Here is a 27,499-nt window from a genome sequence, read left to right on the forward strand (position 1 = left end):
GTGAGCTTTAGAGGTACTGTAGACTCCAGTGCTGGTGGACATATGGCTCTTGTCCAGTGAGAGGCGGTGGAGATCAGATCTGAGCTCTGATCACAGCAGTAGTGAGCTGCTCACTGCCACAGTCACAACACTGTGACATCCATCAGGGATTTTCACTTTTCTTCTTTTTGTCTTTTTTTCCTATCAAACGGGTTCAGACTGAAGCATCCCTTAAAGCAGGTGGTTATTGGGTGATCTGAGGAGGTTCACTGCACCACCTATACCGGTAAGTGAGGTTCAGCTCAGTCACTAAAAGGGGAGAGGGGGCTCATGAATGAGGGTTTGCTCACAGATGGAACTATGTAAATCGACACACTTTGTTTATCTAAATTCGCTAAATTACTTTTGGTGATACTGCTGCTGCTTAGCTTTGCTGCTATTCAAACAAAGAACACTCCGTGTACAATAGCCAAAACACAGAACATAACGCTCCCGTTACAATCAACTGACGCGACAAACCGGAACGCTTGTAATTTAATTAGGACGTGACGCGACAAGCCGGAACGCTTTAATTACAATTACATTCAATTGCATTTACCGAGTCAAGTAAGGGCTGTTTACAAAAGCAAGGAGATGCGTCGCAGCAGAATGGAACAGAACGCAGGGGTCCAAAGACGCGCTTTTAAACTTAACTTCTTTCAAGGCGTCTTGGCGTCGCAATAACAAAACAGCACACTGCCATAACGCAGGCATTTTCGTTATGTCGCTTCGCTAAAGTGAAAACGCGTCCTGTGTTTTGTTCCATATGGCGCTCCATCTAGCCGTAACGTTACTCGAGCGCAAAAAGGCAACCTGTGCGAACGGGCCCTAAGGCGTCTTTTCTCGACAGCTGTAAAATAAAATACTCCCACTTCCAGTGCTGACAGTGTGCTTCAGCTACAGGTGTAATCCATGTGTTTCAGGCTGTAGGACGTCATGACAGCCGAAAAGACGATTCCCATAATAAATGGAAAAGCAGACGATACGATGGACCCCGAAGCGGCGAACCCGAGCGCAGTGCGCAGCAATGATAAGAAGGTGGTGAACGAGAGAGGACAGTGGAATAATAAGGTTGAGTTTGTGCTGTCAGTGGCTGGAGAGATTATCGGCCTTGGCAACGTTTGGAGGTTCCCATATCTGTGTTACAAGAACGGAGGAGGTGAGAGATTATTCATTCATTCTCATTCAGTGACACACTTCACCTTCTGTCAAAGGCTGATGGAGGTTTTTTTTTTTTTTCCACTTCATGAGATATATGAACAAGCATCCTATTTATACTTTTTTCCCCCACTCATGCTTTGAAATTTGCTTTTAAGTTTTGCTTTGGGTCAACTCCTGTGGTGTTATAAGTAAACTTGACAAAAACATGGTAGTGGCATGGTACTACTTTTTGGTTGTAGATGCAATTTGTTTTAAAAGGGCAGCTATGAAGCTGTAGATTGCAAATACATACAGAGGGGAAATAAACAATTTGTCCTGGGTTGCATGAATTTTAGTTGCAGCAATGTGATATATTACTAAAGTCAGAAAAGGCAACTTCCAAAAGTGCAAGAGCAGTAGAAATACATTTGAGAGACATTAGCACACAATGCACTAATACAACTACACCGCTTGGGAAACATCCAACAACTAATGGAACTTCGCAAATATTTCTTGCTATAATTTGATTGTCACTCTTATAGTTTAAAAAAAAAAAAAAAAAAAAAAAAAAAAACACACATCTACTGTTTATTTTGGTTAGTTGTTATGTAATTAATAGTTATGAATTCATTAAATAAATTTACTAAGTCTCATAGATGCACATGGGTTGAAAGCTATAACTTTATGTGTCTGTTTTAGGTGCTTTCTTTGTGCCTTATGTCATCTTTTTCGTCTGCTGTGGGATCCCAGTCTTCTTCCTGGAAACAGCGCTAGGTCAGTTCACTAGTGAAGGAGGCATCACATGTTGGCGAAAAGTCTGCCCGCTCTTTGAAGGTAAGGCCTAAGTCACTCTAGTTCATTTTACAACTATATTTTTCTCATTATTGACAGTGAATGAGAAAAGGCATACAACGCCGCATGGTTTCCTGTCTTTACGTATTGGTTATGTGTCCTCTGATAGGCATTGGTTATGCGACCCAAGTCATCGAAGCCCACCTGAATGTTTATTATGTGGTTATATTGGCCTGGGCCATTTTCTACCTGTTCAACTGTTTTACAACAGAGCTGCCCTGGGCATCGTGTGGTCACTACTGGAACACGGGTTGGTTTATTTGAGGATTAATGAAAGCATTTCTAAGCGCTAAGTAAAACATTGTACTGCATCAATGGAAAACTGGAAAAAAAGTGTAACAACATTGTTTAACTTTCTAGAAAACTGTGTGGATTTTAACAATGAAAGCATTGCCAACCTCACCAACCCATATGCCACATCACCAGTCATGGAGTTTTGGGAGTGAGTATAATTCTGACTGTTTATTAGAATTACATATTGTATATATTCCTAGGAACATCAGTATTTGGCAGCTGTTTGGGGCAAAGTCCTAAAGAGAAAAACTCTGGCATCAGCAGCAATTCACAACAACAACAAAAATTAATATGCACAGTAACACATTGGCTTTCCAGGCAACTTTTGGCACAGTTCATGTGCAGAGCAATCGACCACTGCTTATTATCCATGGAAATCCATAACCTTTTTCACTGATAATTTGTCATTCTTTTTGCATTGCTGTTGTCAACAAGCATCAAAAGGCACTTGCACAGCTAGGAATGGTATGGGCACAAATTTGGCCACAGTTGGCTTGTTTTTTTCTCCACACAGTTTCATATTGAAGGCCAAATACAGAGGAAGCAGTCAAGTCCTAGCAGTCAGACAGTTCTCGCATGTTGTTGGCCTCAGTCTCACACATTGAGCATGCGGGCCTCTAGTACTGAGAGAAGCTGTCAGTTTTGAGGTTGAATGGCGAAGGTTTGTTCAAAGGGGGCATGGCTTAGGCAGTGGATGTCACCCAAGAACATGTCAAAGATGATAAATGGCATTGCAAGAAAGAGAACTGTGGCTGTCCCTCGCAAATCTCACAATTCATTGCGTCACTACCAGTCAATGTTAAACAAAACTTTAGACCACCTTAAAGTTAGGATGAACTCATGTGGAGTTGACTCCCCTGGAAGTCAGAGGCTCTTGGAATTTTGATGGATGTCATTGTAACTGTATCATTGTTTCATGGCCATTGTACACCGTGTACATCAGAAAGTGTCATGGGATTCACATAACTTATAACTTAGAGCTAACCTTAAACCCTACTCATATAAACCTTGCAGAATGTAATTGTCCTCTTGACTTGTGTTCATGTGTTGCATGACTGAGAGAAAAGTAATTAATTTCAGAATGTTTTCCCTTCTAGACGCCGTGTTCTCAGCATATCCTCTGGAATTGAAGAAGTTGGCAGCCTTCGCTGGGAACTTGCTATCTGTCTACTTATAGCCTGGGTCATATGTTATTTCTGCATTTGGAAAGGTCCGAAATCAACTGGAAAGGTAAAAACAAAAGGTCCAGTGACTACAAAATGGTGGTGAATGTGTGTAGATGTTAACCAAAGAGTGAAAAGTCGAGTTGGAGATGTCTCAATGAGAGACTTGAATGAATGGGGGAACTTAGCGCCCCGATGTTATGCGGTCAATTCAGCTCGGAATCAATTGGGTGAGTGAGACGCGCATTCCGTCCTCGCAAATGATGTCATCGGCGCGACTCTGACATGTGGAGCGCCCATACAGTATGTGTCACTACAATGTGGATCCAGCAATTTGAAAGGGCACAAATGTAGACATTATCTGCATAAAGTGTCGAGTCTTTGCAGGGACAATGGCACTTTGAGACTTTAGATGTAGGTTGAGTGAATGTCAGCTGTCAATATTACAGACCTGCATATTAGACAGACAGGCATCAAAAAGAGCATTGAACAGAAATTGGCAGGCATCCAGAAAGCGAACGGAAATGTAGGTGCACGAATGTGCGTCTTCACAATAACCAAATGGTTTATTGGTAAACTCAAACCAACCTACTGTGAAAAAGTGCCTTTGGAAAACAAACAGTTTGCATTATTCCTGTGTCTGGACCGCAAAATGAAGCTCTGGCCTTCCTCTACCTTCGCCTTGTACCCACAATCCATTGCATTATGAGGGCCTGTGTCCCTCTGCCAATCTCTGCAACTCAGTCACTAGCCTTCCTCTGGATTCTATTCTTCTAGGAGCCTTTAAGAAAGTCTAACAGACTCAATGAGCCAGAAAGAAAGTGGAAAGAAAGGAAGAGGGATGTGTGGGGAAAAATAAATGGGTTCACATTGTACAGGTCCAGGAGAAAAGCTCGGCAGCCGGGCCTATATCTCCTGAAGTGGCTTTTGTTTGGCCGTGAAGCAAGGGGAAAGAATGCTCCTTCATGGCAAGGCTTTAGCAGCCTGTCCAAGATTGATTTCTGTATTCACAAGGGGAAAGTGGAGCGTTCATGAGGAGCATGCAGAGTTCCTCCGCTCGCCTCTTCCCTTCTGTGAGGAATTATGTCTGGCAGATAGCAAACTGCTTTCTTCCTTTCCTTTGACCGCTATACAGATTGCAGCATTCAAGACATTTGCTAAGCTGTTCACCGCAGGTCTTTTGTGGCTGTTTGCGATTCTCCCATAAGCCAGCGGTAGATTTATGGCATGGGGCTGACCTGTGAATGTGGGGCTTAAATGTTTGACCAGGGAGAGTTGGGAGAAAGTCAGCGTGTGTCAAAGTCTCACGGCGAGTTTAAACATTGCCCCATTCATTGAGAAAAACCACACACATGCATCTGAAAGCCTAGCAGGGGATTCACTCATTGCAGTGGCCATGGTTTTTGGATATGGATATGTAATCATTTTACGAGACTAATTGAAAAGGGTGTGAATTAGTGAGCTGGACGAGCTTTGCCTCGCTCATACTGTGAGGTGCATTTGGATTAAAGGATTTCCTTTGTCAAAGCGCTCACTCTTACAGATCTCTGCTTATCACGGTCGGTTTGTTTTATTCCACCGGATTACTTGGTTAAGCAACATTAATGAAGATTTACATCGATCTCACATTGCAATCCAAAGCATGTTGGCGCGAACGAGGGACAATGATTGATTTGGGTAAGGAAGCATTTTAAACAAAAAAAGCTTCCTATCTCTCCATTTTATTCACTTTGAAGTGTTGACACATTTGTTAACCGACACGAAGACGTGTTTGTTGTCATTTAGTACAGTAAATTACCCAGGTCAGTTTGAAACCATCAGCAATTGTACGTTTCTGTGCCACACATTTTCCCACACTGCCAACACAACTCAGTTGGGCTCCTTCTAGAGGGAAACAGGGTAAAAGCTTTTGTGTCCGAACCCTGTCTTGTCCTCGTATGGTCTTGACCGGGTGCCAGAGGAACAAGAACCTAGTGCCGCCCCCAAGGGTGGTTTTGTTCATGGGTTTGAAAGAGCTTCAAAATGTTGAACTCATTTCTGTGGACCATGAATGGCTTTTTGCAAAAGCATCTTGGGTTCTAGAACTTGAATGTATAGTGGAGAAGAATCATGGCGTGATGTTCCAACGCTGTTGGCGTGATTGCGCCGAGAATTCAAACCTCTGTGTGCCTTGGGAGACAAAGCTCTTACACTAGTTGGTTGAGACTTTGGTAATAATTCAAGACTGTGAACATCATGTTGACAAGTCACAACATGATGGTGGCCTGGCTATTCTATTTTTGTCTTTTTGATGTGCTGTGTTGCACTGTTGAGTCTTTTCTCCATCAAAACTCCTGGCTCAGACCTGCATCCCTTCCTCCCCCTGAGAGTAACTCTTTCAATCGGCCCCCAATTAAGGCTTTGGGAGAGTACCTGCCCCCTCTGGCAGACCCTCAGAGCATTCCGTAACCCCTTCACGTTAAGTGCACTGCTTCATTCACTCATTCATTCATTTTCTTGGACCCTTCTTTTGAAAGATATACTAGTTGCACAGCTAGACACCTGATTTGCACATCATAGCCCATCAGAAAGGAGGGTAAAAAAAAATCATGTGTTCGGTCTTCAGATCACAGACAGTTCGCCCCATTAACTTAACTTTAAAGGAATACTTCAAAAATAAGATGCCATTGAGGCATCAAGACTGTATAGCACTTTTTACAATACACATGGTTTCAAAGCAGCTTCCCAGAAAGTCATACTGCTATATCTGTAGTGCCTTAGTGCTTTACCATAGAGAAGGGGTTCTTAACTCTGGCACTCTGGGTCCACTGTCCTGTAGCTTGCTAGCAGTAGCCTGTTACATTACAGTGCATACAATTTCACTTACTGTATAAACAGCATAATGAGAGATGACTGATAGGACGGTGGTAAATGATTTGCGAATCCTAAGCACGAAAGAATCTTGAAAGTGAAAGTAAAAAGTGAGCGCGTATTCAAAAGCGATTTTAATTGCCTGCACATCAATAGCGGCTCCCTGCAATTTATATGCAGTATAATTAAACAACAATATAATTGCGAGAGAAAGGATTAAAATATATTTTTCCTCTCATCACGTATTTATTTCCTTTAGGGGTTCCGAAGTACACGTCATTTCCTTTCTGGGCACAGTATTCGGATTCAGGCACGTCCCTAACTTTGTAGTAATCCTGAAGACCTTGATTATCTTGTTCAGGTGCAATTGATAAGGGTTGGAGTGAAACTCTGCAGGTAAGTAGACCTTGAGGGCCAGAGTTGAGAACCCCTGGCATAGAGCAAGTTTTAGAGCTGGGCGATATGGTGGTACATAACATTTATATGAATTAAAAAAAAATTAACCTAGCTATATTGTTTAGCAGTTATATACATGCCACAGTGTCATGAGCACATTCGACTGTAATTTTAAAGGGTTCTCTAACCCAAAATGAAAATTTTGTCATTAATTACTTACTTTCATGTCGTTCCAAACTCGTAAAAGCTTTGTTCATTTTCGGGAACACAAATTAAGATATTTTTGATGAATTCTGACAGCTCTCTGACCCTCCCATAGACAGCAATGTAATGAACATGATCAATGTCTAGAAATTTAGCAAGGAGATCAGTAAAATAATCCATGTGACATCAGGGGTTCAACCGTAATTTTACAAAGCTAAGAGAATACTTATTGTTCACAAAGAAAACAACGATAACGACTTTATTCAACAATTCGTCTCCTTCATGTCACTTTTTGGAGCGTATCAACTAATGCAAATAGCTGTTCTGTGTCAGCTGCGTCACGTTGTTTTAATTCAAATCAAAGCATAAACAATGCAAACAGTGTATCTGTGTGTCAAGTTGTGATGAAATGTAAGTATCATCTGTTGTTTTCACCAGACTGAGTTTTACCAGATTTTGATGAAACATTACACGGTTCCTTATATTTGTAACCAATTTGTCTCACATACAGTTTGCTATTTTATCACTTCCATCAAATCACTTCATAACCCTCAAAAACTTTTTATTGATATTTGGACACTTCTTGTCAGGAATGAATGACAACATAGGTACACACTGTTAGATGTGCAGAGAGCAAATATGTGGTTCTAGAAAATATATTAATGCTTAATAACTTTTCGTTAGGTCATTGCTTCAGTGCAAAGAAAACCATTGCGCCTGCCACGCCGGCATTTGTTGCATAGTGACGGGTATGTTCAAGTAAGCTAGATATGCGCAAATATTGCATTTAATACATCATGATGAGTCACGAGTTAAGTATTTGCACTAAATATGCGCTGATTTGGCTTACATGAACTTCCCCAAGAGATTAATTAGTGAACATAGTTTCCGAAAAGTAAACTTTTTAAGGTTTACAGACCTATAAACTGGTCACTATAAACTGTTGTTGTATGGAAAAGAGCTGCATGATGATACTAATTTTCTGTTATACATAATGACGCATATAATAAAGAATAAATAATAAGTTTGGGTTAACTGTTCCTTTGTTTGGATAGAACCAGTGTCTACAAATTTTATCTAAATGTTTATATGCAGAATGTGAACATGTTGATCCAACTTTTTTGACCTTTAGTATACCCATGGAAACTAAGCCTTGTTTTCCCCTCTGCAGGTGGTGTATGTCACTGCAACCTTTCCTTATTTCATGCTGTTGATCCTCCTTCTTCGAGGAATCACACTGCCAGGAGCTGCTAATGGAATTAAATTCTACCTGTATCCTGACATCTCTCGTCTGTCAGACCCTCAGGTACGAACAATTTTATCCGGTGTCACTGTAATTCATATGGATTTTACATCCAGATGTTTTTTTTTTATTGCTAAATCAACTGTATGTACAGGGGTTTTGTGTATTTTTGCAACTTTGGAGCCCCGTGCAGTTTAGTGAGTGGCATCCGCTGTTGTAAAAACGCCACTGCCGTAATTGCAGTGATAGCTTTACGTGTGCATTTGTTTAAGGCAATCTGCTTTTTCGTGTAATTTTATACCCACTCAGCAAATTTGCACTTTCCCAGAACAGACTTCTGCATTTTTTACACTTCTCATTGTTCGTTATACTTCTTCCATTGCATATCAAACGAACAAAAATGGAAACTGTGGTGGCTTAGTGCATTTAAAAATGCAAAAATGTGTCATTTAATTAAATAAGCATAGGCTATAGTTAGTTGCATTGCGTGTCTCAGAACAAATTATGTTTTATTAACAAGGTTCCGGAGGAACGTGTCAGATACCTAGCTTAATTAACACAAGAGGAACTCACTCAAGTTAATCAACGCTATAGATTCAAATACAGCTGACTTACCTCTATCCTTTTGACGGTTGATCAGCATCCCTCCACCACCCTATCTCCTCTCACCCTATCGAGTTCTCACTACACCTAGTGGGGTTCTCTGGGTTCGGGCCATTGCCAAGCTATGCCTTTCTTTCTTCTGTGGAACATAAAAGGTGAAAATTGGAAAGATTTAGGCCCATTCATACCATAAAGAAACTCAATAACCAGAACATTTTAAAAATGGCTTTAACTTTACAAATCAAAATCTATATTAATAGTTACAAACAGGAACAATATAGTTGCAATCACTTTCAGAGCATTTTTCCCAACTGAGAAACTATAAAAGCATTGACAGCCAATGAAAATCTTTCCTGCTTTAAAGCGTGCACCCTGCACTGCGATTATATAAATTGAACATAACTGAGGCATTCATTTAGAATTAACACAATGTTATCATCTGTTGGTGTCTGCATCAAAATAGTTACCATTATAGGTATTAAGAATGACTATTATTAAGAAAGATTATTATTATGCAGTGAGCACACGTTACCAATGTCATAAACTCTGGATCATAAACAATAATTGTTATCTCAGACAACACTACTCATTTAACCTGGTTTAATAGGTGACAGGTGTATAACCAAAATTTATTTCTCATACTGCTTTTCCTTTGGCTGCATTAGAGCCAAAAAAAGAAAAAAAAAATGCTGCGAAATGAAAGAAAAAACAAAGAAATATGAAATCGTCCTATGTGTTCATTTCATTGACTAAAATTACTTAAATGCACATTGCATCAAAAACAGCATAAGCTTGAACTTTTCAAGTGGAGGTCTTTCATTCAGAATAAATAAATGCATAAATAAATTTAAGATTTGATCCCCTGAGTGAATATCTAAAGTTGTTAAATTGAGAAAATGTTTTCTGCTTTTTGAGATCCAGACTTATTAATAAGACCAGTGTCTTATTAAGCTGTCATGTAAATGTAGCTTTACCTAGACTAAAATGACAAAGAAATCAAAGATAACCACAACATCTACAACTTAAACCTTCTGAAAGCCACAAACTTATCATGGAAAATGTAACAAGAAATCTGTTTATTACTCAGAACTAAACAAGAGTTGTCCATCTAAAATGGATTTAGAATGACATAAAAAAAAAAAAAAGTTTGCTTTCCAAATCCAAATGAATAGACGTACTACAAAGAAGTGGTGCCAAGTTCTCCAGGAAGTAGGGAGCTCTCAGGTCATTTGCTGGGATTACAGGAGGTCCACACATGGCTGAACTTCAGACGTGGAGATCAATGTGTCATGCTCCACAGTTTCATCATCCCAGTGAACAGAAAGCAGGACTGAAGGAATGTATGTGAAGTAGCATCGATAGCCTGAGAGAGCGAGCGACATAAAGGAAACGCGGAGAAAGAGAAAGGGTGATAAAGGACTGCTGTTTGGCGATGGGGGTGCCTCCGACACCAATGTTTAATTAGCTTTCATGCCACACAATAAGAGGTCTGTTCACATTCTCTATGCTCCGTTGTTTTATTCACCATCTTCCTTTACAATCTCACCACGCAATTCAGTTTTCTGTGCCAGAGAGTTTCCATCTCTGTTTGAAACTGCATGTTTAGAGAACAGAAAACTATAACAGTATGCCTGGTTTAGACAAAATCAACTTCATGACGTGTAGTCATCAGAAACACAGTACCGTATTAAGACTTCTGTTGCTGTTAGTTATATTACAAGGCTGTTTTTCTAATATTTTACAAGGCAGAAGCTGTTTTATGTATAGAAATGTGAGCTTCAAAACCCACATTTTCTATTTGCCATGAAGTGACAATCGAGCATAATGTCACAAGTGCTTTAAATTAAACACTGAAGTTTACTAATATTGCCATGAACTTTATAGACCCAACAATATGCAAGATAGCACACAGCCTGTCCATTTTGGCATCTGTGCGATTTGGCTTGATTCTAAGTGAGAGATGAATTTGCGCCAGAATGCCATAGTGTTGGACGCACAGCCCTTGACATCAACAGAAAATATATGGGAAACATTTTTTTCCCCTTCTTTTTTAAAATCATTAACTGATAACTATATAGTTAGCTGCATTTTTTTGAACAGAATTTAGCATTGATTTTTCCCTCATTGATGGCAGTCTAGTGTTAGAATCAGATTTGGGAATCATAATCAGATATTTTAACTGATGACCAGAGACAAGTTTGCAATCAAAATGTTCCTTTAGGATGCACTTCCTGGCTAAAACAAGACAAAACAAACCTCCAAATTAGCCACAACATCAATAAGCAGCTTTTAAAGAATGTAGCGGCATGTCCGAGTACAGCCAAATCAGAGCATTCGCACTGGCCGAATGTTAAACAGAAAAGACGTAAATGACCGTCCCCATCGAATGGATGTTCTTGGAGGGAAGTTGCTCTGTGTTTGTGAGGTCAGAGGGGTTACCCTGGTTACCCGCTGGAGGAAGCAAATACTGTGAGTTGTCAATTGTTTTCCCAGTAAAGGAGATTAGTGGCTCAATGGTTATGTGAGAGCATTTTAAAGAGGTGCTGGCTTCGTTTCCACCGACTCACATGGATCCCCTATGGCCACGTTTTTACACATAGCCTCTATGGGGCAGAATGACTCTATTCAGAGCGTTCAAGCTCTACGAGGACATTTTAGCCTATTTTAGGTGAGAGAATTTCACTTTAGAATCAGAAGCCAGGTTTCCAAAAAAGTGGTTGTTCTCGAAAGTCAGTGACTGTTGTGTGCATTGATGTAGGTAGGAGCGTGAAGCTTCCTGTTTCCCATGTAAACCTAAATTAAATGTCCCAAATCTATCTTCAGTTCTACGCTGTCCAAGAGATAACATTATAATTATCTTGCATGTTATAGGAATAGTTCACCTAAGAAAATGCACTCAGTGATTTATATTACGTTTCATTTTATACATTGATGAGTCACGATATTGAGACCAGTCACAGATGAAGCGACTATCGCTGATCATCTCCTAACAAAGGCCGCATATTAAAGGAGAACTCCACTTCCAGAACAACAATTTACTAGGCAGAATTGTTATGGCATGGCGACTGGGTTAGAGGATCTCTGAAATGGCAGTGCTTGTGCCATCAGTTAAAATCTTAAAATAAAATCTCAATTTTTTTCAGAACGTTTGACCGATTCTCAGTTTTTTTAGTCAGCCTAAAAATGTAACTACAACATGGTTTAAGTAGATTCTATTCCAAGTGCACCACACATGAAGTTGTCAAAATGATGTACATGTTAAACAAATCACTTGTTAAATATCTTTGCAGAAAATATGCATGAACTACAACTACATCTTGTACAACCTTGTCTTATAAATATTAAATATTCAGAAATAATGCTAGGAAAATTCAAATTCAAAATGACTGAAGGTGTAACACCAGTAGACTATTAATAACTATAAAGCTTCTGTAAAAACAATGAACAGCAGTTTCAGCCTGCCACCATGATGCAAACATGAAATATCAGACATACAGTAGTTCTTCACAGGTTTCTTATTTGATTCCACTGCTTTTCCATTGTTTTTTCTATGTAACATAGACGCGTTTGACTGTTGCACTCACATCTCTTGCAGCGTCTAATGCATGAAACAGCATTCTAAAAATGCAACGCTCAATTTAAAAGAAGTTCACTTCCATGTCTTGCATGTTTTTCCTATTCCACCGCCCACGTTGCATCTTTGTCAATGCAAAAGCACATTCTGTGTGAATGGCGCCTAGCGATATGACATGCGGTTGGATCGTTCTTTTTTCTTTACTGTTATCATTGGAATATTGTCAAACTGTCTAATTCTAATGTTTGGTAATATTTCTATTCAAAATCGTGTTTCCTCAGTTTCTAAAAATAAAATCGTGGCAAAACATTACATTCAAATTAATCAATAAAATCGGGAAAATCGCCCTGCTTTAGCCATCAGTGGTGCAAATTTACCAACAGTGGTTCAAGGAGGGACAAACCAGAAAGTATCACATGCGAAATTTGAATGATTTGGATGATTTGAAGAGCATGAACTCTTCATGAACTCTTGAAGAGCATGATGAAGAGTACAAGGTGTTAAAAAAATCATGAGATGCATAAAAAAGGATACAGAAAATATATAATCATAAGCAGATGTCTATTTGCTTTCATATTTCGTGTGTAGAAAAATGTTTCTCTTTAATTTTTTTTCATACGGAAGGGCAAGAACTAGAGTGAATGCACTCTGACTTAAGACGCTTGCGCCTTGAGTGCTCTTCAAATCACATAATTCAGTGGAGAATTAATTGAAATTATATTCTGTATAAAGAAGATGAACACTTTTCAGTGTGAAAAGGTCTTTAGACAGGTGATCACTGTTTGGCTAATCTGTGTATTATTTGCCGCTAACTGGGAAAGTGAAACTATTATTACTTGTAGTGGAATTGCGGCCAGTAATTGCATAATTTTGGTAAATTTGCTTTGCATTTTTGTGTGGATACATTAACCACTCTAATGGAAAGTCACCTGTTTTTCTATAGTGCTTTATAAAATACAGATTATTTCAAAGTAGCTTCATGATAAATCAGAATCACATTCTTCAAATGTGAGACAAATTCAGATTCTGCTGTAAAAAAGCCAATAATGTCATTATTCAGTTTCAGTAATTTTAGTGTTGGTTTAGTTCAGTTCAATAAAAGTTAATCAATTTTGGAACTAGTCCTATTCAACTATTAACAGGTCTAGTAAAGGAGCAGTGTTGTTGTTCAGCTCGAGTCAGTTCAATGTTGATACAATTCATTTGATAGTGATAGTGTTGATGTTGCAAGAGGACAATTGTCTTCAATGGTTGTAAGTCTACCAAAAAGCTTTTACTCAAGTCAGCGTGTCAGAATATGATAATACATATCATGTTGTGTAGTGTTTGGACTTGTTAGGGGTTCAAGAGTACTAAACGTACTAAAACATAATTGTTAGAAAGGCCAAGGATCAGCAATCAATATGTAAAACTGATCGTGCAGACCAAACTGTAAGCTGTAGAGACTTGAAACTTGGAGGGATGGTATGTACTCACACCGGCAACAACGTCACCAAGGTTCGCCTCAATCAGCCTGACAGGGGCGCTACAGCGATCAAAAGTACAAAATCGCTTATAACTCCTAAACTGTAAGTCGCAGGCTCAAGTGTCTTATGTCGTTGGAATCCTTGGCAAAACATTAGATTGTGAGCCTGGCAAAATTTTCTGGTATTTTGGATTTAAAAAAAAAAAAATATATATATATATATATTTTTTTTTTTTTTTGTTTGTTTGTTTGTTTGTTTGTTTGTTTGTTTTTTTTTTTTTTTTTTGTTTTTGTTTTTTGCAAACTAGTCCTAGATTTTTCACCTGATCAGAACCAAACCAGTGCAGGAAGATTCTTTGGAGAGTGAATATCAATAATTATTAAAAAAAAAAATTGACCTTTTGACTCACCATCGCAAAGGGATGCCAAAACATTTGAAATGGGCAGGCCACTTTTAGTAAAATGCCTAGAACTGGATGAAGAACAGAATGAAGATATCCTTGCCAAACTCAGAACATATACGTAAGAGCTCAATCTGAGGTCACAGGAAAAAAAAAAAAAATCAGCGCTTAGCAATTTGGTGGCTATAATAGCTATAACTACATGAAACTCAACATGAAAATCGCTGGCGGTTATCATTTGTCATATCAACATGAAAACATTTGGTGGTTACAGGCTTGCTAAATTATTGTGTTCTGCAAGTAATGATATGCCATTTTTGATATTCTGTTTGTTTCAATGCCACATCCATAATATAACTTCACATTCCTATCTATGATGTATATATATTCACACTAAATAATATTGATATAGGGTCACATTTTATTGATCCATTGAAAGTGATCTTGGAAGCCCAAATATGTAGAAAGAAGATCATGCAACTTTAGTATGACATCTAATTAGCTATCTGCTCCAGTCGAGAGGATTAAAATGTAAATACAAAAAGTAAAATTATGGGTCGTAAGTGTCAGAAAGAACTGATAATCAATCATCAATGATCTGACAATTAATATTTGACCACATCTTCTCAATCAGAATAGAGCATGTGTTTTATAACCTCATGGCAAAACCAGTATAATAAATAACAGCAGTTATGGTTGGGTTTTTAATTTGTGATTGTTGCAGGTGTGGGTGGATGCAGGAACTCAGATCTTCTTCTCATATGCTATATGTCTTGGCTGTCTTACGGCTCTCGGCAGCTACAACAGCTACAACAACAACTGCTACAGGTGAGAGTCCAGTCAAGTCATAACAAATTTAAAGTGCCTACACAACCTCCTTGAACTTTTATATGAAATTTGAATGGTTGAATGAAACTCCTTGAATTTTTTTATAACCTATAACTACTTTAGTCAACAGGGGGAAAAAAGTTCTTTCATGTCAAAGTGAAACAAATTTCTACAAAAACTACAATAAGTCTTCTTCATTTTAATGTGGGTATTTAGCAGTTGAACGATTGGCAGCATGGTTTGCATCTATCAGCTTTGCTCTGGTCACTTCAGTGATCCTCCACTCTCTGAAAAACTGCTCAAGCTCTGTCACGTTTCAGAGATTGCAAGTAGACAAACTTTTACTTGTCCACCCATAAACTAGACTGAGATCTGGACTTCACTGATTTTGTGCTCATCAGATCATAGAAACCCTTCTCACATGCCCTCTGGCAAACTATTGCTGAGATGTGACATTTTAATGTTGGCTTCACTTTGCCAATTTCTCAGAAAGCTGGCAACTGTCTCTCCAGTCTCTGCCACTAACTCCTCATTGGCTTTCTTGTAGTTTCCCTCGCAATTGTGATTCAATCATTCAGTTTTTCTGCTTGGAAATCTTTTCTACATCCCCAACCTTGTCTTATTTGTGTTAAGTTTTCTTCATGGTACAAGTTCTGACACAAAACTAAAACTGACTCATCAGAAAGTGGACATTCCAGTTTTATCCATTCCAATTAATTAATTTAAAAAGATGATCTCCATTTCAATATTCATGTGATTTTCAAAAACTAATTGGCTCCAGGGATGATTTAGGTGTGTTATATTAACTAAGAAAAGAAGTTCACTGTGATTCAGTGCTGAAAGTCAAAAGAGGGTGAATACTTATGCATTTGTTCAGTGGATGTGAAATGCAGCGTGTTGTTTTTGCAGGGACTGCATCATGCTGTGCTGTTTGAACAGTGGCACGAGTTTTGTGGCGGGATTTGCCATCTTCTCTGTCTTGGGCTTCATGGCATATGAACAGAATGTGCCGATAGAGGCAGTGGCAGAGTCAGGTGAGTGTGAATTTTTGAGTTAAATCTTTTAAAATCTTTTGGGAACATTTTTAATAATAATAATAATAAAAATGTTTCATAGTTTGTAAAATGCAAATTGGATTGATCTATGGTAATTCTGCTTAGCTTTAGCTCATATAGAAACAGTATGTGTGAGAGAGAGTGGGAAAGTGTTTTATTTGAGATACAGTAGACTACAGTGGGATGTGTAAGTGTGGTGTGTTTGGACTCATGCAATTTAAAGCACTTCTCAGAAAAGCTTTTTATTGTATGACTTATTTAACAATTCAACATTACTTATTTACTACAATAGAGCAAGGCTGACAGTAAGAGTGACTGAAATACACTTTGAAGGGTTTTGGAATTGATCGGACATTATTATTAAGATAAGTTAAGGTTCAGTTTTGAGCCACCAAACTATAAGCTTAGAGCTGTGTTTCTCAGACATGTTCCTGTACAATATAGAAAGCCATGTGTTCCACCACTACGCTTACAGAAAGTAATTGATTAACATTATTTAATGAGCTTTTACTAAAGCCCCGCTCTTGGTATTTTTCTGCAGCCAGTATTATTTGAAGAGCTGTGTCTCTAAGCCGATAATATAGCATATTACTGTAGCAATATGGGACAGTGATCTCTGCTCTTGGCCTGCTTATTTTGGACAGGTGTCTATGTACTGCAAAACCAGAGCCAAGCCACATGGCTTCTAGGCTAGGCTGTTTCACCAGGACTGTCATTGAGACTTAAATCTAATGCATGCTCACTAGTACCCCACCAGTGCTAACTTAATGTCTTTCTAACAAACGTAAGATAGTTATTTAGAAAGAATTATTTTATTGTGAAATGTATTTCAGGTCCTGGTCTAGCATTCATAGCATATCCTAAGGCTGTAACCATGATGCCGTGGTCTCCACTGTGGGCCTGCCTCTTCTTCATGATGCTTATCTTCCTTGGACTTGACAGTCAGGTGACAAACGCACACATTTTGTATACAATTCATTCAAATGAATAATTCATCCAAGAATAAAAATGCTGCCACTCAGTGTGTTTGTCAAACCTGTACACTGTTGTATTTTTTTTTTTCTGTCAAACACGCTCACAATAATTTAGGGGTACATTTTCATTTAATATTTACATTAACATTTAATATCTGATTATTTCAAACATTAATTAGTTGTGTTCTATAATGTTGCAGCAGAATTTCTGTGGTGATTGTTTATAGAGGTCACACTTAATGAATATCACGATATTATAATTAGTAAGTAAGTAAGTGCGTAAAATTTATTTATGTAGCACCTTTCACAGACAAGGACAAAGTGCTTTACAATAAAATATAACCAAAACAAATAAAATACCAACTGTACAAATACCACAAAAATTCAATAACAGTCAAACCATATTGTTAATTAAAAGCTTGTCCAAAAAGATGTGTCTGTAAGTGTTTTTTAAAAGGTTCTACAGAACCCATAGATTTCAGTGTTAAAGGAAGTGAGTCCCAGAGCCTTGGAGCCACAACACAAAACACAAAAAGTGAGGAGAAATGATTATGTGGCATATGTGACACTTGAGTGTTATTTTAGTACCACTGATAGACTATTATATTTTTGGTTAATATTTTGAACATTTTTATTTTGATCACACTTTAGTTTGGGGACCACTTCTAACTATAAATAAAGGGATAGTTTACCCCAAAATTAAAATTATCCCATGATTTACCGTTGCCGTGATGGGTTCTTTAGAAACCACTTTACCACTAAGTGGCGCTTTAGCTAAAGACTTCGAAAAGTTAGAACGTAAACGCTCATTCCCTCACCTATTGCACTCTGCCAATGGGCTCGTTGATGGCTGCGGAAGTGGATAAATTGGTTGCAGTTGGTCTATAATCTAAGATAAACTAGCAAATTTGGTACTTTAGTGCATTTGTTATTCAGAACGAACATTAAAACATAAAATTTAAATTTAATAATTCCTACAATAAATGTCACAGTTTCTACATGTCACGGACATACGCACACACACATCTGGGAGACGTCTATTTGACGTCTGCATTTTTATATCTGGAAGATGTATTTTTTAGAGTGTTTGCTCATCTGCAATATGTCTATAGGATGTTTCCTAACAGATGTCAAATAGATGTCAATTAGATGTCTTTAAGATGTTTGTGATTTAGAATGTATCTAAAACAGACATCTTGCAGACGTACATGCGCTATCTGGGTTGTTATCTGTCCCCAGATAGCACATATACATCTGCAAGATGTCTGTTAAAGATCACTTAATCTGGAAAGCATCTGACAGACATCTGTAAGATGTCATTTTTACAAACATTCTAAATCATAAACATCTTAAAGACATCTTATAGACATCTATTTGACATCTGATAGGAAATGTCCTATAGACATTTACGTCTTGCAGATGTAAATGCAGATGTCAAATAGATGTCTCCGAGATGTACGTGTGCTATCACTGTTATTTACAGTGCACAAAACCAGAAGCAACAATAGCCTTCTGCCGAATAGAGAAGTGCTGACTATTTACAAAACCCAAAATATCAATTTTGTTTAAATTTCCTTTTTTGTGTTTCAGAGGAAAAATCAATACGGCCATGACAGTTGTCTGTTAAGGACGTGACAGTTCTTTTTTTTAAGGTTTTAGTTTTAATTAATGATAATAACTCATGTTCCTCTCTTTTTAGTTTGTGTGTGTGGAGAGTCTTGTGACTGCAATCGTGGACATGTATCCTAAAACCTTCCGCGTGGGCTATCGGCGAGAGCTTCTCATCCTGGGAATGTCTGTGGCCTCGTTCCTCGTGGGTCTAATAATGTTGACAGAGGTAAAGTCATATTGTTGTGTACAAACCATGTTCTTTCCAGTGGCTAAATATTACCCTCGATTTACGTTTCTCAGATTAACACAGTCTTCCATCACCAGATCTTCACCAGATGGATTTGCTGAAAGCATGTGTTGACACAATAATTGATCTCAAAAAAAAAAAAAGCATAATACATAATCATAAAAAATCCAGGTGTCTTAGTCATCAATGATGAACAGATTTGCTTGTCTTGCCAGACATGCTTGGATTAATTTAGTTAAATGTTAAACTGGAACCCATGCCAGTACCCATACTGGTAAACAGTTGTAAAAAAGACATGATTTGTAGTGAATTTTCCCAGTATTGACGGTGTATAGCTGCAGTGTCTTGGCATATTGCTGTAAGCACCTGGCATGTTACTCTGGTTTCCTGTTTTGCATTTATGGCTGGAGTGAGGGTAAAAATAGGCCTGCATTCAGGCTGAGACAGGAGGACGCTCTCCGCCAGTAATGTGCAGTCAGGTGAACACTTTCACTCTGTGTCTCATGAATAAAGCCATCCGACTGTGGAAAGAAACCTCTCTAGTGTGGAACGTCAGACATTCTCTGTTACTAGGATGAGAGGGAGATGAAGATGCTTTTAAAGCCATTTTCCATATGCCAGTAGTGCTCTTCTAGATCCATAAAATGCATATGTGCTTATGTGAGCATCCTGATATTGTCTTGATATTCTGTGTGTTTGTCCTGTATATCTCTGACTGTGCGTGACTCTGCTCTGTTAGGGTGGCATGTATGTGTTCCAGCTATTTGATTCGTATGCAGCCAGTGGCATGTGTCTGTTGTTTGTGGCCATCTTTGAGTCCATCTGCATTGGCTGGATTTATGGTAAGAGATTGTGTTGTTTTGGTGTGTAACAATGTTCATCTCTTCACATCTTTATTACTAAGCATCTATAGTCTTTGTGTAAGTGTTATGTGTCACATTAAGATTTAAATACATATCTGTTTGAAATAAGAGAGAGCCTGAGATAAATCCATTAAATTAGTATTAAATAAGGTCATACAGCACATTATGTAAGTAGACGCTTTTGTGTTCATGGTGTCATCACATTTCTTTGACCATAATGCCACCTCCTGGCAAGAGTCAGGCAGTGCATGGAAAGAATTATTACATTTTTTTGGCAGCAGAAAGAAATACAGTGAAATTCTGTGTGTCAGTTTTATATCTGGAATAGATAAATGCATTACAAGTGAAGAATGTCATCCTTGCTCTTTATCCTCAGGTAGCGACAGGTTTTATTTGAACATTGAGGACATGATTGGATACAAGCCCATCTTCTTCATCAAATGGTGCTGGAAGTTCTTCACCCCAGGCATCTGCGCTGTGAGTTGAATTTGATGTACCGAGAGTCAAGATATTTGCAGTCTGAGTGATAAATTGTAATTACTGGCCGTATGATTGTCTTTTCAGGGCATCTTCCTGTTCTTCTTAATCAAGTACAAGCCGCTGAAGTATAATAATGTCTACACATATCCAGATTGGGGTTATGGCATTGGCTGGATGATGGCTATGTCCTCTATGGTTTGCATCCCTCTGGGAATCTTATTTCAGATCTGGAAGACGGAAGGAACTTTCCGTGAGGTAAAAGCCTATTTGTTTTGTTTTTTTCGTAAGCCTGGACATTCTGTGTGTGCTATAATATAGATTGTCCTTCCTGTGCAGTATGGTCAAAGTCTGAGACCACTGGTTGAAATTAGGTAACACTGTAGATTATTGAACACATTTTCCCTCAATAAACTGGTATTTGGCCGCATATTGATAGTAAGTTAGTTAGTTGGTAAGTTTAACGATCTAGAATGTGGCCATGCAGAATAAGGTATCAATATGTGCTTTATAAGCACCAGCAAACAGACAATATGCTAGTAATATGCATGCCACTAAGCAGCTAGTTAATAGTGAATAGCATACCCTTTTTTGACATTTTTAATGTCTTTTCAGTGGGTCCTTAAAAAGTGTTAAAATGTCTTAAATATTATTTTCCTAATAAAAGGCCTTAAAAAGTCTTAAAATGTCTTAAATTCAGATTCAGATGTAATTCAGATGTATTTTTGGTCACATTACCACTAAAATATCTTCAGTTTGACGGACCTAATTACTGTTTACAATCATTGGACAGACCAAAGATTTTTTTTCTCCCTCCGCGGTAGTTACTGCGTCATCATCAGACAGAATCGCAGTAGCCCCTGTTGAAAAAACCAGCATATGCTGGTTAGGTAGGTTTTGATGCTGGAATGCTGGTTTTAGCTGGTCCTTAGCTGGTTTATGGTGGCTCTTTGCTAATCCTTAGCTGGTTTAAGCTGGTCCTGGACCAGCACATGGCCAGCTAAAGACCAGCATAAACCAGCTAAGGACCAGCATAAACCAGCTAAAACCAGCATCCCAGCATCAAAACCTGCCTAACCAGCATTTGCTGCTTTTTTCAACAGGGGGCAGAATACAGGTAGAACTACCTTTTTTCTTTATGTTCTCAATAATTATAATAATACAGGTCAAGCTAGTATTATTGACCACCAGCCTTCGAGCTAGTTTAAAATGTTTTTAATTTTTCTGTTTGCCCGACCAGACATATCACCTGATTAAAACTTAAGTGACAAAAAAAAAAAAAAAAAAAAAAGTGAAGCATCGAAACGCAAGAATGATTCTTCTGATTTTAATACATGCAACATAAACAGCGATTGATAATGCCTGTCTCTTTGTGAGAGACTTTTAAAACTAATGAGCATAACAGCACACAAATAAACTCAAAACAAACACTGAGGTAAAACTTCTTATGTATAACATGATATAGTTCAGTAACATACCAAGGGAGCTATTTTGCTGAATATTCTCACAATTGGAAATGTTACATTGATTTTAGTTCAATAAACAAGTAGTTAGTACAGTATAGTTACTTACATTTTAGACACAATATTTACTGTTTTGTTCTGTTTCACAAACGAAAATAGTTCCAAACAAGGATCACAGCAGTATCGCACAAGTATCGCACATTCTCCAAGCAACACTTTGTGGTGTTTTGTTACTGAACGATTCAGCGTTTTTGAAGGAATCAGTTATATGAATGACTTAATGCTCACTCATTAAGTGACTTACCACCATCTACTGGTAGTTTAGTATGTCTAAAAGTGTGCATTTCTTATTTGTATATTTGTATATGTATTTAAAACATTAATCTAATAACATTATTTATTGCAGCTGTAATTTTGCAGTGTAAATTATTTAATCTGGTTGGTAACCCCTCTATAGAATGTATTGATAAATTGTAATAATTTGACATGAAAGGTGATGCGTACATTTAAAAAGTAAAAAAAAAAAAAAAAAAAAAAAAAAGGCAGATTTAAGTATGCAAAAGATGATAGAACACTGATGAAAATATTGCTTTAGAATAAATTGTTTACACCACCAAAAATATTACATATATGTATGTAATACATGTATTTACATGACAGGCTTAGGTCTTAAATTTCGTATAATATTAAAAAGGTATTAAAAAGTCTTAAATTTCACTTCTTCGTATCTGTAGAAACCCTGATTGCAAATTATAGTATCAGCATAACATTTGAGAGAAAAATTGAACTGAAAAATGAACATTAATTTGAGAATGTCTCAGTATTTAGTTTGTCTTTTGCTTTAATGACTCTAGAGTGATATGATCAAATGATAATCATGATTTGAGAAGTTCTAAAGAGCATCTTGAGCTTCAATGGAAACAAGAATGTCTGACTGTCTGGACAAAAAATGACATGATATATGACACCCTTTTACTTACATTTGATTAGCCACTGTTAAGTGGAACACGTTATGAACACGTAATGTTCATTTTACGTAATGTTTCTTTCTGTACTGTCAGTTAGGAGCATGTATTCTTTAATTCATTCATTCGTTTAGCTTATATTCAGCTTTCTGCTCTGCATTGCTCTTTGTACCCGATAAACATCTTTGAAGGCATGAGTCATCATTTTTTATCTCCCTCACTTGTCATTGATTCACCCGACTGAACCTCTCATACTGCTGCCAACAATTTTAGATAGGAGCTAGAAAGTGCACATATTTCAGTGTGCACTTGAGAAAAAAAAAAACACAAAAAAACATCATATTTCTTGAGGTGCCATGACATGCCAAAGATGAAAGTTGTTCTGGCACATCGGGAGTGTGGAGACATTGTGGTGTAGTGCAGAATTGATGCCACAGTGTGGGCGTGACACGGGCGCTGCCCTGACGTGACCCCATTGTGCCATGTCTTATTGATTGTGTCTGCTTCTGAAAGCATGTGATGAGGTTAGTGTAGTACACCGCAGATATATTTTTCTTAATCACTACTTTTACATTGATTTACACCAAAAATCTAAAGATCTTTAAAACAAGCTTGAAAACAAACAAAAAACTTCTTTAAAACAAATCTTTAAAACAAACAGTAACACTTTAGTTTAGTACAGGGAACAATTCTCACAATTTACTAATTATTAGCATGCCTATTATTAACATATTGGCTGTTTATTAGTACTTACAAAGCACCATGACCATATTCTACATCCCTAATCCTGAACTTAACAATCACTTTACTAACTATTAACTATCTTAAGTTTATTTTTTAGTCATACTTTAGTTTGGAGACCAATTCTCCGTACTAATTGACTATTAACAATGGCTTTTGCCTCAATAAACTCGTAATTTTCTGCTTATTAATAGATGATAAGGTAGTTGTTAAGTTTAGGTATAGGGTAGATTAAGGGACCTAAAATATGGTCATGCAGAATAAGACATTAATATGTGCTTTATAAGTAATAATAAAAAAGCAGTACACTAGTAATATGCATGCAATTAGTTAATAGTGAGAAGTGGTCCTTAAAATAAAGTGTTACCTATTTTTCTTAGTCCATTGGAAACTTTTTTGACATATTTATGCTTAAACCAAGGTGGAAAAGGTGATTTATCAAATCAAATCAAAAATAAAATAAAATAATATAAATTACTCATTTACTCGTTTTTTTGTGTAAAAAAAAAAGTGTTGGAAAAAAAAAGCATGGAAGGATAGTGAAATAATAATCTAGTAGGTCTATGATACCCAGAGAAGCAATCCAGTGCATTTCAGTGGCACTTAGGCTACGTTTACACAACAATAATATAGTCAAAAGCTGAAAATTTTCCCTTGTGTTTTTAAAAAGTTTCACATATACACGACAACATTTTCAAAACGATTTGCATTTACACATATCCGCAAAAACACTGTATTATGTACACTGTAAAAAAAAAAAAAAACATTTGTAGTTGTTTCAACTTAAAAAAAGTGTTCAAGCTGCCTTAAAATTTTAAGTTCACTCAACTCAAATGTCCATGTTTTCATGTAGTACAACTTAACATTTCATGTTGACGAAAAAATTTTTAAGGTGGCATGAACACTTATTTTTTAAGTTAATACAACTTTTTTTTTAAAGGTGTTTTTTTTTTTTTTTTACAGTGTACGCAAGGCCAGTAGTCAGTGCGCTGCTTGTTTCCAATTGCCTAAAATCGACATGTACTGCGCATGTCTACATACCTAACATGTACTATGCACATGCATGACGTCATGACACGCATTCCCTGTATACTATAACGTTGGCGTTTAAAAAATGTGCACTTTGAAACCCATTTTCAAAATTTTGTGTTTTCAGTCCTCAAAACACTGTTGTCAAAAGACGCATAAAAAGTTTTCCGTTGTTGGCTGAAATGTAAACGGCCCTGGTGCATGAATCCAGCATCTTTGCTTATGGGACCACAAATTGTTTTGAGCCAATCACTATTGCTGTAAATGTCATGTGATTATTCACTCTGGAGTACCAGGAAAATGGCAGGACAAAATTAAATGGTTGAAGGCAGCACAAACAATGTTACCAACCGTTCGCTACTAACTATCCAAAATTAAAGACAGAGGAATATACTGTAGTTTTCCCCCTCAAAAAGCATCAGAGCATCAAAACAGTAGGGGCTAATGGGACCATATGAATCACTTGGAACATTTGGTTATACAGTAAAATATTCTTGTTACATCTCACAAATGTGACCCTGGACCACAAAACCAGTCATAAGGGTCCCCTTTTTGAAATTGAGGTTTATACAAGCTTTCTATTGATGTATGGTTTGTTTGGATAGGACAATATTTGGCCAAGATACAACTATAAATCTGAAATCTAAGTTCTTAGCAATGCATATTACTAATCAAACATTACGTTTTGGTATATTTACAGTAGAAAATTTATAAAATATCTTCATAGAGCATGATCTTTTCTTAATATCCTAATGATTTTTTGACCCATACAACGTATTTTTGCTATTGCTACAAATATACCTTTGCTACTTAAGACTGGTTTTGTGGTCCAGGGTGACATATGTTAGTTACTCTACTGTAAGAACAGGACGATAGCTTCTGTGTGCTTCGTTCAACTGTAATGTTACTCAAACTTACTCACACTTCTTATTATCATACACATGTAATTGCAGAGGATCAAAAAGCTGACCACACCCAGCTCTGACCTGAGAATGAGGGGACGCCTCAGCTCCAGGGGTCCCTGTGCTATCAATGATGCTGATGCCAAAATGAGGGCGGATGGCAAGATCTCCACCATCACAGAGAAGGAGACGCATTTCTAAACCCAAGACACGGACATCACCGGCACAACAGACAGAAAAGTGAAGAAACAAATATGTTTGCCTTTATTTTTAAAGAGAGATCTATTATCACATTTGTAGTGTTGCTTTTTTGCACAAACAGGTAACACATCACAATTTAACGTCATGATTAAAACCTGTTTCGTATCAGAGTGTATCTAAATCTAGATAAAAAATATTGTCTGTATCGCGTCACTCTTTGTCACATTAGTCATTTCTGTACTTGTAGATTGAGGCCAAGGCATAATGTGCTGTGAAATGTGTTTACACATTGGCTCTTGGCTCTGTGCAGATTACTGTAGAGTATTATTCTAATGGATAGGAGATGTATTGATGACCACTCCAAACGTTGGCTGTATGTTTGTAGATGAGGCTCAGTGTTGTCAGATACGCTGTGATTCGCTGTCCTTCAGCTAGCATTGACTCGCGGGGCGAGCATGACGTAGCAAGCTCATTCGCCACGGTGTCTTACGCGGCTCGTATTCTTGGCCATTTCACACCAATTAAACTGAGTTTAATTGAAGGTGACAGACCAAACGCAGTTTATCACTTTGATTTTTTTTATTTTTTATTTTTTTTTATTTTAGGCTGGTGGTTCAGAGAGTCATCTGGGCACACTTGTCATAAACCCCTCATTAATGTTCATAAGCATTCTGTCTTAATAGTGTGATTTTGCATTATGATGTTTAAGGGGAAGTCTGATGGTAAAAGAAGTGTAGCTTTCGCGTTCGTGTGAGGACAGCATTAAAGCGATGCTGTGGAACACAACAGTGCACATTTTAAACAGTTCATACAGTTATTTGTATAACAGTACCATAAAATTAAATCATACACTCAACTATGTTCACTTATAATATAGTCTGCTTTCATGTTACAATTAAAAAATGGCATGTCAAAGTCATTATTGATAAAATTATGCACCATTATGCAACGTGCACAATTATTGATTTTGCATTATGATGTTTAAGGGGAAGTCTGATGGTAAAAGAAGTGTAGCTTTCGAGTTTGTATGTGAGGACAGCATTAAAGCGATGCTGTGGAACACAGTAGTGCACATTTTAAACCGTTCATGCAGTTATTTTTATAACAGTACCATAAAATTAATTCATACACTCAACTATGTTTACTTATAATATAGCTTTCATGTTACAATTAAAAAATGACATGTCAAAGTCATTATTGATAAAATTATACACCATTATGCAACGTGCGCAAACATAGGCTATGCGTGAGGGTTTGTGTATTATGGCCCACTGTAGAGAATATTTGGTTCAACTGTTAATTTAATGGTATCGATTCAGTAATAGATTTGATGTGAAAATATTCTATATTTCTGATACGGTCCAAAAGCTATTAATCAGATGCTAGCTCATTCCCTAAGAGAAAGTGCAAACGACAAAGAAGCAGCTTGTCATGTCTATTTTAGGCGATTGTAGCCCAGGTACTGACATCCATTAAGTCATTAGGAAGCAGTGGAAATGTGTTCGAATGACCCTTGCAATTCAACAGCCATAAGTACTTTGATCAAACTGTGCTGGATCTGTAATGTACTATCACAGTTAAGAGCACTTTTTGTTCGTAGTATACTCAGGATGCACTTTGAGCCCTGTGCACATGCATGCAATCTTTGGTCTGGTCGGTTTCATCGTGACATCATCAGTTTGTGCAAGTAAACTTGTTTGTGTTTTAATAGCCCTGTTAACTTTTGAGATATATGTATATTTTTACATTTCTTTAGTTGTTTTGTGTACTGTTTCTTGATGAAAAAACTGTTTCTCTGAGGACTTTTGATATGTCATTCAACAATCAAGTTCTAGGTATATGATGGAATTGTTATATGTGCTGTTTACACAGATTTTGGTATTCACAGGACATATGAATTGTGTGCTTACTCATTTTTAAAAATAAAAGTTAAAAACGGA

At 37.4% G+C, this 27,499-nt stretch overlaps 1 protein-coding gene and 1 long non-coding RNA gene across 2 annotated transcripts in view; one reads left to right on the forward strand and one right to left on the reverse strand.

The window, feature by feature from the left end:
• Positions 1-10,690, reverse strand: part of LOC127173165 (uncharacterized) — a 35,496-nt gene extending 24,806 nt beyond the window's left edge. Inside the window, exons 1-2 of the long non-coding RNA XR_007828724.1 lie at positions 9,942-10,690; positions 8,776-8,902 (exon numbers count right to left, since the gene is read on the reverse strand). This is a non-coding gene — a long non-coding RNA (uncharacterized LOC127173165). The remainder of the gene's footprint in view (positions 1-8,775; positions 8,903-9,941) is intronic.
• slc6a11b (solute carrier family 6 member 11b) lies at positions 1-27,499 on the forward strand. Its single transcript, XM_051122858.1, has 15 exons — positions 1-265; positions 942-1,177; positions 1,858-1,992; positions 2,120-2,260; positions 2,371-2,452; positions 3,402-3,534; positions 8,089-8,223; positions 14,928-15,031; positions 15,941-16,065; positions 16,920-17,032; positions 18,760-18,897; positions 19,658-19,760; positions 20,158-20,258; positions 20,346-20,516; positions 25,410-27,499. Exons 2-15 carry the CDS (start codon positions 955-957, stop codon positions 25,557-25,559), a joined length of 1,854 nt encoding a protein of 617 aa, XP_050978815.1. The 5' UTR covers positions 1-265; positions 942-954; the 3' UTR covers positions 25,560-27,499.

The sequence above is a fragment of the Labeo rohita genome, chromosome 11 (assembly GCF_022985175.1).
Source record: "Labeo rohita strain BAU-BD-2019 chromosome 11, IGBB_LRoh.1.0, whole genome shotgun sequence".
In the NCBI taxonomy this organism is placed as follows: domain Eukaryota; kingdom Metazoa; phylum Chordata; class Actinopteri; order Cypriniformes; family Cyprinidae; genus Labeo; species Labeo rohita.

What these genes read in the sequence shown, in the direction of transcription:
- slc6a11b (XM_051122858.1), top strand. Translation starts at nt 955, where the DNA reads ATGACAGCCGAAAAGACGATTCCCATAATAAATGGAAAAGCAGACGAT. An exon ending in CTCGTCTGTCAGACCCTCAG is followed by an intron (nt 8,224 to 14,927) that starts GTACGAACAATT and finishes TGATTGTTGCAG; the next exon opens with GTGTGGGTGGATGCAGGAAC. An exon ending in TCCTTGGACTTGACAGTCAG is followed by an intron (nt 17,033 to 18,759) that starts GTGACAAACGCA and finishes CTCTCTTTTTAG; the next exon opens with TTTGTGTGTGTGGAGAGTCT.